Here is a 16,297-nt window from a genome sequence, read left to right as displayed (position 1 = left end):
AACTCACCTTCTGAGACCCTGTTGTAGATCTGATTATTTTACAACACACCTTAGCATGGATTTTGCCAAAGGTGGAAGTTCCCCTTGGGGAGGGTGGCAAATTAAGGCCCTACGACCTCAATTGTGTGATCCTTATTTCTACTGTCAAGTTTGGTTGAGATTGAATAAGTAACGACTGAATGTATCGTGATCAGAGAGACAGACTTCCGTTTCCCATTTTCATAAGGTAGGTTTTTCCAGATCTTCAAAAGCTCTTAGATTATTTTTCCTTCTCTTCACTTCTCTATTTCTTCAGTACATTTTGTTGCATACATCTGCCAGACAGAACCAGTTACAGTTTGTATCCCACTGATAGGCCGGATCTGCTATGTGACATAGATAAGTGCTGAGGGAATTTAAAATCATGAGAGGCAAACAAAGCCACTTGTTCCTTGTTCCAAGCAATGTACAAACCATCAGAGCAAAGGAAATGTCATGTGAAACTGAGGGTGAAACTTTGATGATAGGTATACACAATGATATAGATAGACATTTCCTGCATCATTTCCAAGTATCGCTTAAGAGTATTGATCAAGGACACCATTAATTTTTTTTTTAACATAATGTTCTTGATATCCTGGTTCCGCCTCCACCAAACATCTGTCATTGTGTGGGCGGGGCCGAGACAGGCCGCTGTGGGCGGGGCCGAGAGAGGCCGCTGTGAGCGGGGCTGAGTGAGGCTGCTGTGGGCGGGGCCGAGTGAGGCCGCTGTGAGCGGGGCCGAGTGAGGCCTGCGTTTCCCTTGCCTGGAATAAAGATGGTGCTCTGCGTGTCCGCATCTTTATAACAAAGCCATTACAATTGGCGACGAGGATTTTTCGGACCATGGCTACATCGTAGGGAAAGGTCCCAGAGTATGCTGGGGACAACTTTGAACTTTTTACGCAGCAGCTGAGTTTTTATTTCATCGCAAACGACATCGTGGAGGTGGGGAAGCATCAAGTGATTCGTCTATCGTCCCTCTTGGCGGAGGTTTTCCGTTTGCTGTGTGACTTGATTTCGCCGGTGAGAACGTCGGATGATGCTGTTACCTACAAGTCCATCGTGAAGACGTTGTACGACCATATTAAACCAGGAAAGTCACCACAGTTATCGCAGTACGAGTTTGACAACCTGTTTCGGTTTCCCGATGAGAGGGGAGTTGATTTCGTGGCTGATTTCATGGCTAATTTTGTGGCTGATTTCGTGGCCAGGCTCAATCATCTGGCGGGGGGTTGTAGTTTTGGTGACGATGAACTATCACAAAGATTGAAGGATCGTTTTATCGCGGGGTGCGAGATGAGAAGATGGTCGCGTCAATTTTAGGGATAACGTTTGAAGAGATTACATTTGCTAAAGTGGTTGAAACTGCGGCTGTTGTGGAACAAGCTAGAAAGGATGTTCGCGCCATTGTTGGGGAGGACTCAGCTGTTAATGCCATGGCTGCGGGAGGGTCACGTGTTTGCAATTCTTCTGCTGGAGGGTCACGGGCTCGCAATTCTCCAACTGCGTCGGCGGATCAGGGAACTTCTTCTTCTTCTTCTTCTTCTTCCTCCCGGGTACATGCAAGCAGTGCGTTACAGGGACAACTACCACAGCAGCCTTGTCAGGGATGTGATGGTTCACATTCTCATGCGAGCTCTCCATTTCGGATTGTGGTATGTTACCGGTGTGGTAAGACAGGCGGAGGGTCTGACGATGTGTAGGGTCTGACGGCGCCGGGCACCGTCATCAGTTGATGTGATCGGGGCTGGCAGTGAGTTTCATCAACAGGGCGTGTTTCCGATGACGTCAGCTGCGAATCGCCCCTTTTGTTGTGGCTGTCAGTGTGAATGGCAGGCCAGTCAACGTCACAGTAGATACCGCGGCATCACTCGGTCTCGTGAGTAAACGGATATGGCGTCAGTTGGGTTGTCCGGTGTTAGCCTCGATACACACTACCCTCCGTACTTACACAGAGGAGATGATAAAGCCATTAGGCTTGATGGATGTATTGGTTCGTTATCGGGACCAGCAAGTGGTGTTGCCCCTGCATGTGGTAGATGGTTCTGGACCATCTCTACTTGGTCGTGATTGGTTGCACACCATTCGTCTGTATTGGGCAAACATTTACAGTGAACATACGTCATTTCTGTCTCCTTCACGCTTGGAGGGGATCTTGGAAAAACACCAAGGTCTATTTGGGCCTGAACTTGGGAAGCTCAAAGGTGCTCAAGGTCACCTGCACCTGAAGGAGGGTGTCAGTCCACGATTCTGTAAGCCTCGACCGGTGCCGTATGCCCTTCGCGATCGGATCAAAGTGGAGCTCGATCGATTGCAAAAGATTGGGGTCATTGAACCGGTGGAACACTCTGAGTGGGCGATGCCCTTGGTCACAGTGCTTAAGCGGATTGGAGGTATTCGCCTGTGTGGTGATTTTAAAGCGACTGTTAACCCCAACCTCTGTGTGGAGCAGTATCCATTGCCATCCATTGACGAGATATTTCAAATTTTGGTGGGGAGTCGGTAGTTCTTGAAGTTGGACTTCCGCGATGCATACTTTCATCTTGAGATCACGCCGGAGGATCGACACCTCCTTACCCTCAATACGTGTCAGGGTATGTACCACTGTACCAGTATACCCGTCTTTGTTTTGGGATCACTTCAGCTCCGGCAATGTGGCAGAAGGCGATGGATCGTCTTTGTACCAACTTATGTGCACAATGCTACTTGGATGACATCCTCACTGCGGGCGCCATGGCCGAACAATATATTGAGAACATTGACAAGGTGATGTCTAAGTTAGCTACTCATGGCCTTCGCTTAAACAAGGACAAATGCTTATTCTTTCAGAAGTGAGTGGAGTACCTGGGGCATGTCATCACCCCAGAGGGGCTGTCAAAAGCCCCTCAGTAAGTCGACACTATACCTGACATGCCCAGCCCAAGGGACAAAGTTCAGCTTCGTTCCTTCATTGGGCTTGCTCAGTATTACCAGAGATGTCACCAACCTAAACATTGAGCTTGCTCCGCTGACTCGCATGCTGCGTCGAGATGTTCGTTGGAGGTGGAGTTCGGTGGAACAAGCAGCATTCAAACGAGTCAAAGCTCGCCTTACTGCAGACACGGTACTCGCCTCGCACATTACGAACCTTCACATCCTCTCATTCTGGTGTGTGGCAGCTTGTCGTATGGAATCGGTGCCGTCTTGTCTCAGGTAATGAGTGACGGTGCTGAGCATCCGGTGTGTTTTGCGTCACTTGCTCTGACAGCCGCAGAGCAGAACTATGCTCAGATTGAGCGTGAAGCACTGAGTTTGGTATGGGGCGTGTTGAAATTTCGTCAGTACTTGATAGGTCGACATTTTCTCCTACAAACTGATCATCAGCCACTTCAGTTCTTGTTTAATCCTCAGAAATGCATTCCAGTCACTACCGCTGCTCGGCTACAGAGATGGTTTCTTGTCCTCAGTGCTTCCGAACGGCACGCTAACTGTGATGGCCTGTCGCGATTGCCGTCTAAAACGACCGGTGCCGAAACTGCGGATGAGGTTGAGTTGTTCATGTTGGAACAGATTTAATCTGGTCCGGTAATCGTTGTGGAAGTGGCTGCTGCCATTCGTCGTGATCCTGTGCTGTCACGTGTTGCGCACGTTGTTTTGTCAGGTCTTGGTGTGAGTTGCCCTTGAGTCGGAATAAGACCATATGTGTCCCGTGGGTCTGAGCTGTCTTTAGCTCAAGGTTGTGTAATGTGGGACATGAGGGTGGTCATTCCTGCTGATTTACGTCAGCGCTGTCTGAATGAGTTGCATGAGGGTCATTTGGGTATGGTCAAAAGAAAGAGTTTAGCCAGGAGTTTGTTGTGGTGGCCCGGGCTTCATGCGGATATTGAGCGGATGGTAAAAGCATGTGATACGTGTCAAACTGATGCTGATAATCCCTCACGTGTGTCGTTGTTATGTCCGCCTGCTGATAAAATGTGGCAGAAAGTTCATGTAGATTTTGCAGGGCCAGTCATGGGCCGCATGTTTCTGGTGGTGATCGGCGCTTACTCAAAGTGGCCAGAAATAGCTACAATGCAGTCCACCTTGACAGAGAACACGGTGGAGCATCTGCGGAGTATTTTTGTGAGCAAGGGGGTTCCAGAGATTTTAGTTTCGGATAATGGTTCGCAGTTTGTGTAGTGAAATTGTATTCAAGTTGCGACCCAGGAGTTATTGCAACTACTGTCCACTGTGTGGCGTCTATAAGATCCTGGACGCGAGACTTGGAGGGCAGTCCTGTAACATTTATCATGTTTTATTCATGTGCATGCTTAGAGTGGTAAGGAGAATCACATTGCGTATTGCTTGCTTGTTTGCTTGGATGGCATACTTATTCTTCCTTGTATGATTGTAGTGTACTGATACAATGCTTGCTGATTTCCTTTCAGATACTACTCGAGATTGATTCTGATTAAACTCATGGTGGAGACATTGTTGTAGACTCTGATTTTTACAACAGTTTGTATCTGAGGTGTTTTCTGTGTTCATGCGTGCTAATGGTATCAAACACCTGAGGTTGGCACCTTACCACCCAGCTACAAATGGCCAGGCTGAGTCATTAGTCAAAGCGTTGAAACATGCCTTGCGTAGAGGCCGAGCGGTTCAATCTGTGCAGAGTAGGGTTGATGTGTTTTTGCATGACTATTGTAATTCAGTGCATTCTACTACACAGGAAATGCCTGCGTTCCGCATGTATGGCCGAGAGTTGCGGTCTTGCCTGGATTTGCTTCGACCTGGTGCACCTGAAGTTGTTACGGCGACCAATGTTCGTTCATTCATGGTGGACCAGCCAGTTATTTTATACGGGACTATGTACACCGACATAAATGGGTGCCGGCTGTTCTGGTCCGAGTTTTCGGTCTGGCTAACTACCTTGTTCATACTTCAGCCAGGCTTATCTGGAAACGTCATGTGAATCAGTTGTTGGCTCGCGGGTCCGTTCATTCACACACAACCAATTCCGTTCCGCCGTGCAATGTGTCCTCATCCATTGAGGTGCCCGTGTCCATGTTTCGACCAGCTGCCCATCCATCTGTGGAGCTGGATGTTCATGGCAGTGAGAGTAGTGTGGATATTCCTCAGGTTTCGGTTGAGCCCAGTTTGGTGTCTGGTGGGGAGCCGTCATCTGTGTCCAATGGCTCATCATCGCCGGTCGTATCCATGGCTCAATGTCGGCGTGTTTCTTTTTGACGCATTGTGCGACCAGCATATTTCAAAAGACTATGTGACTTAAGGGGGGAGGAGTGTAGTGCCATGTACGGCCGAGTGAGGCTGCTGTGGGCGGGGCCGAGTGAGGCCGCTGTGGGCAGGGCCGAGTGAGGCCACTGTGGGTGGGGCCGAGAGAGGCCTCTGTGGGCGGGGCCGAGTGAGGCCTGCGTTGCCGTTGCCTGGAATAAAGATGGTGCTTGATTCTCTCTGCGTGTCCCCATCTTTATAACAAAGACATTATGCATTGTTTTCACAAAGTTTCAAAATCTCTCAGATGAGACCTATTAATAGTTAATATTGCACCAAGGAACTTCAACCTGACTGCATTTTTTATTTTATTTGTCTGACAGAGACCATTCTTACGCAGGATGTTCCCAACTCATCTGTCTCACTCCCTAACTAATCCCTTCCCTTCCCTCCCTTTACACTTACAAACTCCGCTCATGTCACAGTGGTGGTTAGAACTCCTTTCACCACATCCGCTAAGCTTGGTGGTGGCTTAATGGTTAAGGTGGCTGGCTGAAGATCATAGGGTCTTGGGTTTGAGCCTTTAATAATCTCTTGCTTCAGTGTGTAGTCAGTCTACCATCCCTCTATCTTCAATGACTCCATATATACGAGGTGCTTTCTTCCTACTCATATCTCTCCAATGGCCATCATTATTTGTTAGGTTTAGTGTTGTGAAAGTGTTTGTCTCCTTGGCGGTCTTCCAAGAGCCTCCAGGACGCGACGTGTATGGCAGATTGCTCTGGTCTGAAATCCGCTGTCTCCCTCAGAGAATGGTTCATGATCTCATTGGCTCCTAACATCAACAGTTCCTGCAATTCTATCTTCAATAGACGTCTCTATTTCCTTCGCCAATTCACCCAATCACACCTCCAACTGTTCTATTCAACAACCAGGCCTGGTACACCAAGGTATGTGACAAGGCAATCATGAAAAAGCAACTTGCATTCTCTACCTGAAAGGCAGACGACAGCTGACGAGAACCTAAACTCCCTCTGCATGGCCTAAAACCAGTGTGTACCAGGCAATCGGTGAGCTAGAATCTAAGATCAAGCTCAACTGTCGTCAAATCTTTCACAAGTCTCTCACCATCCAAAGCTTGGTTGTAGCTGGTCAAGTCTGTGTCCGGTACACATTGTCGTTCTATACCTCATTCCCAAAGGATGGAGACATGAAGGATATTACTCAGGCAAAAAACTCAATATCTCAACATTGTTTTTACTGAAAAGGCAAAGCTCCCAAAATCCCTCCCTTCCCATGCCCACCATTTCACCCATATCAAAGTGCTCTTTGCAGCATATGGACTTCCCTACCACTATAGTCAGGAAGTTCTGAGTCAATCTTGACACTGGTCCATTGCAACTGGTCGTGACAGCATTGATACCGCAATGACGTCTATTGTTTCTCTGGATAATCCTCGATACAGTTTTGTGGATGACTCTACCCCCAAGAAGAACTGTACGCTACACTTCTGAAAAGCTGGCAGCTGAAGCATCCATCTATAGATCTGGAAAAACAAAAATACAGGGTGGTTCAAAAAGAGTGATACAACTTTAAACGTTTATTTAAAAAGAAACGGAAACCTCAGGAACGTGAACTAAACATTTCTTGAAAGCATATAACATGGTATTTTCTATCACTGATTGCTATTGCAGTAAGTTACTGCTAGAGTTAGTGAGAGCCCAAGGTCTGAAATGGGCATTTACGCAAAATCCTTGTAATTGACGTTCTCGATGTGTGCCCCATTCGATGTGTTCAGACAGGCATCGATCCTGACTCCAAAGTTCTGTCCAACTTTCCTGTAGGTCTCGTGTCTCACTGCCTGGAGGAAGTCTGACACCTCCTGCTTCAGATAATCCAGTGCAGCAGGGCGGTTGAAGAAGACAGGTGGTTTTCTGAAGAGCTGCTGCAGGAAAGTGATGGTGTCACCAGCTGTATGCGGGGGTGCACCATCCTGCATAAACCAGGTCATGCTGAGCTGGTTTGGGGTGACCTTTTGGGCTAGATCATTATGGAACTTCTGGAGCACGACCCGATAGTGCTCACCATTGATCATCACCGGCCTGCTGTTGTCATTCTCAAACCAGTAAGGCCCTAGCATTCCCCATCTGGCATTGAAGGTGCAGAAGCATGTGACCTTAGGCCCTTTCAGGTACCTCTCAGTGATCTCTTCAGGTGGTTCTGCCCCCCATAAAATGTTCTTGTGGTTGTTGATTTAGTCTCATACCACAGAGCCACCACTTTTGTCTTCTGCTCCACTGTCAATCGCATAGTTGAGCTATGGAGCTAGAAATCCCAGTGAACAAATACCACAATAACACCATCAAACCCTGAAAATGTCAAAAATCAAAGAAATGGCAGGAAGTCAAAGTTGTATCAATCTTTTTGAAACACCATGTAGTTGATCAACTACCTGGAACATATGTTGATCAATGCAGGAAAATTATATGTGCTCACTTTCGTCCTTCCACAACAATTGGTGTTTGAAGCCCAAAGTCTTTCTCTTCCCAACCTGTGGAAGAGGTCCACTCCCTGGAGAATGAATGCCTTGCATTCGTTTACAACCTATTCTGGTTGGAATATCACATTGCCAAGCTGGCCTCTTATGGCAGGTCAATGCCTCAGTATTCTTTGCAGAACCAAGTCCATTTTGAACTGCTAACAGCTCATTACAGTGTGCAAGGCCTTTATCCAAAGTAACATGTAGTATGGATCCCCATTCTGGCCTGGTGCAGCTGCTCCTCATCTTTCTCACCTGGAGGCCAGATTGCAAGGTTCTCCATGTTACTGGCATATATCAACAGCCTGGGTCCTAAGGTCTGATTCTTGCCCATCTAGGCAGGTTGGGTGACCTCATTTTTGGCCTAGCTCTTCCAAGGCTTTCATCCTTCCATCTTAATCCAGCCCCAGCCTGCTCAAATCACACACATTCGTCCAGAACCCCACACCTAATTACCATGGCTGCATAATCTCCATTACTTCATTCCTCTGTTCTCTCAATTGTGGAACTGACTTCCCGTTTCTGTTGTCTCACGTCCCTCCCTTCAGTTTTTTTGAACTAGCAACGGTACCTGCCCTATGGGTGGGGCTTCATTTGGAAGGCCCAAATGAAAAGGCTAAATATCAGAAATTGAAGGCTTTTTTTTCTTTTAAACGATTTATATAAACATCCGTTAAATCTCGATCGGTGCAGCCGTTTGTGCGGCATCCGGGAAAATAACGTCATGCGGGAGCAAGTATCAGCAGGATGTGGCAGTGTGGGAGTCCACGTTTCTGATCCTCCTTCATGCCGAAGTAGCCCACCACTTCTCCAAGCATTCCGCTCTTCAGATCCGCCATGAGAGATTTAAGCTTGATACTGAAGACGCGTGCAGTTAATCCTCCCGATGTCGTATGTACTCCCGATACGTGTTTCCTTCATTGTAAAAACTTCCAAATCATCAGTTAAAATGATTTTGAGCCGATCGGTGTTATGGCCTTGGCAAGATCGATGGAGACAGCGATCTGTTAGCGTATACACCGCCCATATAGCTATGTGGAATTCTCTCATGTAGAGATTAAACTCACGTCATTTGAACTTTGGCCGAGGTCATTATTTACTTTTAGTGATGTTTATATACGAATCAAAAAGACGATAATTGGTTTTGGGTCGTCCTTTCCGCATATCTCGTGGGATTGTAAGTTGGAAAGACGGGCGTGATGGCGGGGAGGGGGTTGGAATTCTCTCAAGCAGGGGTTCAACCCGTGTCCTTATAAAAGGTCTTTGTCCGAGGTCACCGAGTCCGATCGTTGCAGCTGTGCAGCGATCGGTGCAGCCGTTTGTGCGGCACCCGGGAAAACAACATCGTCACAATGAAAACATTGTCACAATGAACGTTATGCGAACGCGAATGTTATGCGGGAGTCCAAACCTGAGAATGCTGGAGACCAAAGCTGTAATTGGGAAAACTAAATAGCCTATTTTACTCCTGGAGATCCCAGGATTACCCACCCAAAATATCGTTGCGATCGGTTCAGCAGTTTTTGCGGTACCTTCGAACGGACAGACAGACAGACAGACAGACGGACGGACATTTGGTGAATTATAGTAAGATGATGCTTTCTGCTACTCATGCTTTCTCCCACTCTCAATGAACCACTCCCTTTCCCCTTCCAACTCTTTTCCTTTCTGCTACTCATACACTCATGTGTGATGTCTTTGGCTCCCTGTTCCCATTTAATCCTTTGCGAGTCTGTAAACCTGCTCTCCTCTGTTTAGATCCTCCATGAGCCTAGATTTAAGTTCACAAAAAAAATAATCACGTTTTTATTTCAAATTGAAAAACATCTTGACAAGTGTGTGAAAAAGAATGGCAATCATGACAAAAGGCGAAAACTTTGACATGCACTCACCTTGAATTCAGGTTCCTTCCTTGCGAGCCGCTCGAGTTCTCTTCCCAAAAAGAATGCTCCTGCAATGGAGTCATCGTTGGACAGACATAGATGCGGACGACCAGCCAGGCCACGGTATGTGTTGATGCGCGACAGCGAGAACTTCAGCAGATCGTACTGGCGGCCATTGTAGCACTCCAGACATGGGCAAGAGATCTTGTGCGGCCATGCAATCTTGTGTCCTTTCTTCATAAGCACATCTACAATGTCAAACAGATTCTTGTGACTTGCAAGTGTGAGAGGTGTTACACCAGGTGGGAAACGCGAGCTGTCTATGGACGTGTCAAAGAAAGCGATGGCGTTGATATCCATGCGATGGCTCGCTAATCCCTTGTCATTGTCCAGACGCTCCAACAGCACGGTCACCACCTGTGCACCATCAAATATTGGTTATTTACATATTCCTCTTTTGCTAAATCACGTGTACATATTTCCCTAAATCCTGCAATGACTCCTGCTATATTTATTAATTAATTGCCTTATGAATGTTTTTTTGTTTTGTAGTTGTTAAGGACATGACGTCATTGACTCTATGGCTCATATTATTGTAAAACCTTAACAATCATGATTTGAATCCTCAACAATCTCCAATCGAAATTTCAGGTTGATAATTTTTCGGTAATTAATTTATGCAATGTGCTGACTTTTTAAACCATCTGTGAACTCTGCCCAATCAGAACAAAAAGAACCCTCGTCCATGAATCGGTACTAACGATAACAGAGCCCAATGAGGAGGGCACTCCAAGTATCATGGAGGAACTGCAATGAGCAATTTCATCCTTGAAACAAGACACTGATATTTCATTTCGGTCCACAGAGGATGCTTTTGTAATTATGCAATAACTATGAAACAGGTGAAACATGAGGTTGTCACAAACACATTTAGTGTAGCAGCATAGCAAACCTGTTGTGCATTTTGTGATACAAGCACCAAATTTGGCACAAATGTACATTAATATGTTGCGAACATTTTCAGATATTGGGCCACTTGAAATTCCGTAATTTTTTTTTTCAAATTTTTTCAAATTTCGTAATTTCAAATTTTTCGGGTGACACCGTCACAATTTCGGTCTTCGAGGCCGGCCGATATAGTGGGGCGGCTTAGCCCAAATATTCAAAAGAATTGTGCATTTTGTGATACAAGCACCAAATTTGGCACAAATGTACATTAATATGTTGCGAACATTGTGTGGTCAGCAATGAAGACGAGAGTCTGAATTACATGTATGCAAAAGACCTTGTGAACCAGTGAAGCAAATACACGGGTAAGCATGAATTAAATCTAGGGCATGATATAATTTCCATGATGTTTACCTCTACACTCAATGGTGGAAGGAGGTAATGTTTTGATCCCAGCTTGTCTGTATGTGTTTGTCTGTTAGTCCACAAAATTCCAGACAAAGCTTGTAGTAGTGGTAGTTGTAGTGGTAGTGGTGATAACAGAAATTGTTATATAGAACTGAACTTATATTATTATTATATGCAGAAAATAACTTCATTTATATATGCCCTGCAGTGGACAGGTTAATTGGTTTATGCACTGAAGGGGTCACCCTGGTGTGCACTGCTGTGTTCTGCCTCACTGAGTTGTTCAGGTATGATGTACTCAGCACAAGCTTCCGGTCGGCCCGGAGGTGGGGGTGCGGGGCTTGTCACGGAACGTCAAAACAAACGGCCTGCCGGGGCCGCCCAAAAGTCGGGCGTGAGGGGCGCGCCCACTAATGGAACGCCTCTCGCTTCCCAGATCGAGGGCCACGTGGTCAGGAGAACCTCGTCCCTTCCGGTCACACTTTGCCTATCGGCCGGCCTCGAAGACCGAAATTGTGACGGTGTCACCCGAAAAATGTGAAATTACGAAATTTGAAAAAATTTGAAAAAAAAAATTACGGAATTTCAAGTGGCCCAATATCTGAAAATGTTCGCAACATATTAATGTACATTTGTGCCAAATTTGGTGCTTGTATCACAAAATGCACAATTCTTTTGAATATTTGGGCTAAGCCGCCCCACTAATTATATGTTCGTTTCATTAACTCTTTGTCTTCAAAGTCATGAGTGGTATTTCCTGTCCCCTATTTGTATAATTGTTAAATTGGTGTCACAATTGCCACCTCTTCTACAAATAATAACAATTATTCCCATATAATATCGTCAATAGTATTCTGTTTGTGTTATTGCATGCAACTCTATAACCGTGGTGTCTTTTAAGAAATTAATCCATGCCAGAATCCATAAAAACAATTAATAAATTATGGATTTTAAATTATTTCGACAGAAAACTACAGAGTACATAGAACACGTTACATAGAACACGTTCCTCCACACAGTGTTCAAGTATATACTTCAATTGAAATATAATAATGATATGAACGATCGTTTAAAAATTCCGGAAATTTAGCACGAACAGCAGCACCACGCTTATACACCGCCTTATTTAACATGTCCAAGTACTGCTAAACTGGGGGGTTTTGAAAGTGCAAAAAGGTGACGTGTGTTTTACAGTGTTCAAGTATACTATTCAACTTCGATAAAATAAAGATGGCAAAAAGCCGTGTAAATAAATTAATTATGGATTATACCGCCGTTGACACAGTTGCTATTACACCACCTTATTTAACATGTACATGAGTTATTCATGCCTGCTGTACATGTCCATTATGATCTCCTTTAAAACAGCAAGTTTCCTGTTCAGAATGATTTTCAATTTTGTGTGACTGGCAGACAGACAGACAGAGTAAAAAAAATGATCCCATTCCTCTCTGTGCGCACACACACACACACACACACACACACACACACACACACACACACACACACACACACACACACACACACACACACACACACACACACACACCAATTTATCAATAAAGTATTGATCATTTTGTGCTCAGTAAAGGCACACTTCATATAATCTGCTGTCTTGAATCAAAGCCTCATTCAAAACCTCATCATTTGTTAAATGCTCCTAATCTAATTGGCAAGCAAAGACAAGGAAAGTGCAAGCCGTGCTCACAGAGACATTTCCAACGTGTATTTATCTACAAGTAGAGGCTAATAGAAGGGCTAAGTGACACAGGATATTTGAGATTGTAGCCGAGTTAAAATGGAGGGGAATATAAGAGATATAATGAAAAGTGTAACCTTTAACGTACAAGTATGAGCCTTGACATGGCAATTCAGGCCACCTTCTAAAAGATGTCCGACATCAACTTGGGTACAATTCATGTTTTTAGAGGTCATTAATATGTAAATACAAATGTGGAAGAATTTATTTCAAACATTTTTTTCATTAAAGATGTTTTGATTTTTATTGAGCTTAATTTTTTATTTGATAGCGTAGAGAAAGGGCGAGCTCCTAGCCACCCAAACGCCCCCCTCAAAGCCCTATACGCCTCCCTCAATCCCCTATACTAAAGAAAAATGCCACCCCAAAGACTGAAAATGGCGAGTCCATTGAAGGTCCGTGTACTCATCCCTCAACCCTGTCCCGATCATTCCTAATCCTCTGTCGTCGTCGCCACCCCTCCCTCCAACCCTTGAGCCCCCTTTCACCCACCCAACTTAGCCAATTTTCTGTATTTAGCTAATTTTAACTGGATCTACATTACTAATGAATAAAAAGTACAGGTTGGCCTTTGGCAGCAACTGGTTGCATCAATCATAGGTTTGTCCAGGTGTTGGCACAATATTGCCAATTTGCTCTTATCGATCGATTAATTATAAAGAACAAAGTCCCAGGTGAAGTATTAATATCATCTAATTGGAGACTTACTCCTTCCTAATCCTTGACAGGTTCTTGGCATCTCTGCCTTTTGTTTTCTGGTTTCTCATGTCACACCTTCAGCTATCCACCATCCATCTACTGTATAGTTTTATCTCCGATGTGTAAGCATATGCTTGTCAATAAGCTGAGGCTGGTTGATTTCCTCAATTCAAATCATTCCCCTCTTCTACCAACCTCCCCCACCCCCCCCCCACCAGTAAAATTCCTTCTTTATATATGTCCAGTACCTTTTTTCCCCTTTTGTTTTTTTTGATTATGTGACATGCCACCGCTCAAAATGTCCAATCCAAGAATGGGGGATGAGTTATAATAACACAAAGTATATATAAGGTGGATATGTAAAAAAAAAAACTGTAGATATATACATATATATACATACATATATAAATAAATAAATAAACAAAAAGACGTCATGCGTAGCACGATACTTGCAAAATCGCCCCCCCCCCCCAAGTTTTCCATTGATACAGCAAATTGTCCATTTCATGAAGATTAAAATTTACAATCTTGATCAAAGCTCGGTTCAACAGGATGAAAATTGACGATTTTTCAGATGAAAAATGATGATTTTGGAAGGTTGACCTTGAGTTGACCTTTGACCTTTTGACCTCAAAACTAGTTAGTTTCCCTATTTAGTGACTCGATGTGCAAATGCTGTTCAATTTTCAAGTCAATCGGATGAAAATTAAGGATATTAAAAATTTGGCCTATGTTGAGCTTTTGGCCTATGTTGACCTCAAAAATAGATGGCGGTTGAATTCAGTGACCATATATATAAATCCTCTAAGAAGTTCAAGTCAATCAAATGAAAATTGGTGATTTTAGAAATGTGGCCCATGTTGACCTTTTGGCCTATGTTGACCTCAAAAATACTTGGTGGGTGAATTCAGTGAGCAGATATGCAAATGCTGTTCAATTTTCAAGTCAATCGGATGAAAATTGAGGATTTTAGAAATTTGGCCTATGTTGACATTTTGGCCTATGTTGACCTAAAAATATTTGGTGGTTGAATTCAGTGATCAGATATGCAAGTCCTCTTCAAATTTCAAGTCAATTGGATGAAAATTGAGGATTTTAGAAATTTGGCCTATGTTGACCTTTTGGCCTATGTTGATCTTTTGGCCGATGTTCACCTAAAATATAATTTGTGGTTGAATTCAGTGACCAGATATGCAAGTCCTCTTCAAATTTCAAGTCAATTGAATGAAAATTGCGGATTTTAGAAATTTGGCCTATGTTGACCTTTTGGCCTATGTTGACCTCAAGAATACTTGGTGGTTGAATTCAGTGACCAGATATGCAAGTCCTCTTCAAATTTCAAGTCAATTGGATGAAAATTGAGGATTTTAGAAATTTGGCCTATGTTGACCTTTTGGCCTATGTTCACCTAAAATATAATTTGTGGTTGAATTCAATGACCCTTTGGCCTATGTTGACCTTTTGACCTATTGACCCCAAAAACAATAGGCTTCTGGATTTTGACCAACTCTACCATTTGGTGAAGTTTGGTGAAGATCGGTTGAAAATTGTGACCTGTAGGCTGGTGACAAACAAACAAACAGACAGACAGACAAACAGACAGACAGAACCACAAACACAACCGACCAATATACTTGAAAAATCTTCGATTTTGCAAGTAACAAGAAGACGTCATGCGTAGCACGATACTTGCAAAATCCGCCGCCCCCCCCCCCCCCCCAAAAGTTTTCCAATGACACAGCAAATTGTCCATTTCATGAAGATTTAAATTTACAATCTTGATCAAAGCTCGGGTCAACAGGATGAAAAGTGACGATTTTTCAGATGAAAAATGATGATTTTGGAAGGTTGACCTTGCGTTGACCTTTGACCTTTTGACCTCAAAAATAGTTAGTTTCCCTATTTAGTGAGTCAATGTGCAAATGCTGTTCAATTTTCAAGTCAATCGGATGAAAATTGAGGATATTAAAAATTTGGCCTATGTTGACCTTTTGGCCTTTGTTGACCTCAAAAATAGATGGTGGTTGAATTCAGTGACCATATATATAAATCCTCTTAGAAGTCCAAGTCAATCAAATGAAAATTGGTGATTTTAGAAATTTGGCCTATGTTGACCTTTTGGCCTGTGTTTACCTAAAATATAATACGTGGTTGAATTCAGTGACCAGATATGCAAGTTCTCTTCAAATTTCATGTCAATTGGATGAAAATTGTGGATTTTAGAAATTTGGCCTATGTTGACCTTTTGGCCTATGTTGACCTCAAAGATACTTGGTGGTTGAATTCAGTGACCAGATATGCAAGTCCTCTTCAAATTTCAAGTAAATTGGATGAAAATTGAGGATTTTAGAAATTTGGCCTATGTTGACCTTTTGGCCTATGTTGACCTCAAGAATACTTGGTGGTTGAATTCAGTGACCAGATATGCAAGTCCTCTTCAAATTTCAAGTCAATTGGATGAAAATTGAGGATTTTAGAAATTCGGCCTATGTTGACCTTTTGGCCTATGTTGACCTTTTGGCCTATGTTGACCTTTTGGCCTATGTTCACCTAAAATATAATTTGTGGTTGAATTCAATGACCAGATATGCAAGTCCTCTTCAAATTTCAAGTCAATTGGATGAAAATTGAGGATTTTAGAAATTTGGCCTATGTTGACCTTTTGGCCTATGTTGACCTCAAGAATACTTGGTGGTTGAATTCAGTGACCAGATATGCAAGTCCTCTTCAAATTTCAAGTCAATTGGATGAAAATTGAGGATTTTAGAAATTTGGCCTATGTTGACCATTTGGCCTATGCTGACCTCAAAAATACTTGGTGGTTGAATTCAGTGAGCAGATATGCAA

The 16,297-nt window shown here is 43.7% G+C and overlaps 1 protein-coding gene across 1 annotated transcript in view; it reads right to left on the bottom strand.

Moving 5' to 3' along the window:
- The window catches only part of LOC137435155 (short transient receptor potential channel 2), an 82,913-nt gene that overhangs the window by 58,167 nt on the left and 8,449 nt on the right, over positions 1 to 16,297 (bottom strand). Inside the window, exon 3 of the mRNA XM_068128687.2 lies at positions 9,646 to 10,053. Within this exon, the coding sequence (XP_067984788.2) occupies positions 9,646 to 10,053 (408 nt within the window). The remainder of the gene's footprint in view (positions 1 to 9,645; positions 10,054 to 16,297) is intronic.

This window comes from Myxine glutinosa, chromosome 9 (assembly GCF_964187855.1).
Source record: "Myxine glutinosa chromosome 9, kmMyxGlut1.1, whole genome shotgun sequence".
NCBI classification, from domain to species: Eukaryota; Metazoa; Chordata; class Myxini; order Myxiniformes; family Myxinidae; genus Myxine; species Myxine glutinosa.
The sequence above is the reverse complement of the archived record's forward strand: the minus strand, read 5'-3'. Positions and strand labels throughout refer to the sequence as shown.